An 874-nucleotide genomic window follows, 5' to 3' on the forward strand; every position below is an offset into this window, starting at 1 on the left:
GGGAAGGGAGAAAGGGGCGCGCGGAGGGGGACGTGAGTTTTTAATTGAGACCTTCTGAAAAGTAACCTGCAGGGGTGTCGTGGGGGTGGGACAGGCGCCCTCCCCGGCTCCGGTGCTGCTTCCGTGCGGGAGCTCCGCGAGGACGCGGTGGAAGCAGGTGGCTGGGAGAGGGGCAGTTCCCGGGGCTGCTTTTTTAAAGCTGAGAGGGGGCTATTAGGCTCGGCGGGGGGGCTGTTTGCTTTCCTCCTATTCTTACAACTGTGTCTAACCCAAAGCTACTCCCCTGCCTCACCTGCTTTGTCCGTCTGGCAGCAGCAGCAACTTCTCACCTGTCTCAGTTGGAAAGCAATAAGGGGGGAAAACAGAAGAGCCCATCCCAAAGCCCCCTCGCCCCCACCAATCCAGGCAAAAGGAATCCCCGGCAGCTTTCCTGTCTCTCACCTGTTTCAGCCCCAAAGCAGCAGCTGTGTCCTCCCTTCCCTCTCTCGACTCAGCTCTGAACCAGCAGCAGGAGCAGCCGCTTCCCACTCGCCCTCGCCCGGAGTTCAGGATTCCATTGTCCCACACACTGCATTTGGTGACATCACTGACACACAAAGAAGGGGCACTTCGTGATGTCATCAACGCATGCTGGGAGAGAAAACAAAATCCTGGGCTTGGCAGCGACAGCACGAACACACACTCCCACACACGCACCCCCACACTCTTCAATTTTCCAAAGGTAAAATTATTAGGGATTTTTTCTTCCCCCCCGAGTCTCCTGATGAGGATCCCGTCTGCGGGAAAAGGCGTGTTGTATTCGCTAGCGTGTTTGTATTCGCGAGGCGATTTACTCATCTCCCTGAAACCTCTGCTGTCCATCTCTCCCTCCCTG

At 56.8% G+C, this 874-nt stretch overlaps 1 protein-coding gene across 4 annotated transcripts in view; it reads right to left on the reverse strand.

Moving 5' to 3' along the window:
• The window catches only part of LOC103757567 (ubiquitin-conjugating enzyme E2 E1), a 45,680-nt gene extending 45,044 nt beyond the window's left edge, over window positions 1–636 (reverse strand). Inside the window, exon 1 of one of the 4 annotated variants that reach the window (XM_018075458.1) lies at window positions 442–636. In XM_018075458.1, coding sequence (XP_017930947.1) covers window positions 442–621 — 180 coding nt within the window. In that variant the 5' untranslated portion in view covers window positions 622–636. Of the gene's footprint in view, window positions 1–292; window positions 301–441 lie in introns of those variants that run through there. The other 3 variants (XM_018075457.2, XM_018075456.2, XM_018075460.1) reach the window with 3 other exon arrangements.
• Window positions 637–874: the final 238 nt, after the last annotated feature.

Source organism: Manacus vitellinus, unplaced genomic scaffold (genome assembly GCF_001715985.3).
Source record: "Manacus vitellinus isolate BGI_N305 unplaced genomic scaffold, ASM171598v3 scaffold_3_pilon, whole genome shotgun sequence".
NCBI lineage: Eukaryota > Metazoa > Chordata > Aves > Passeriformes > Pipridae > Manacus > Manacus vitellinus.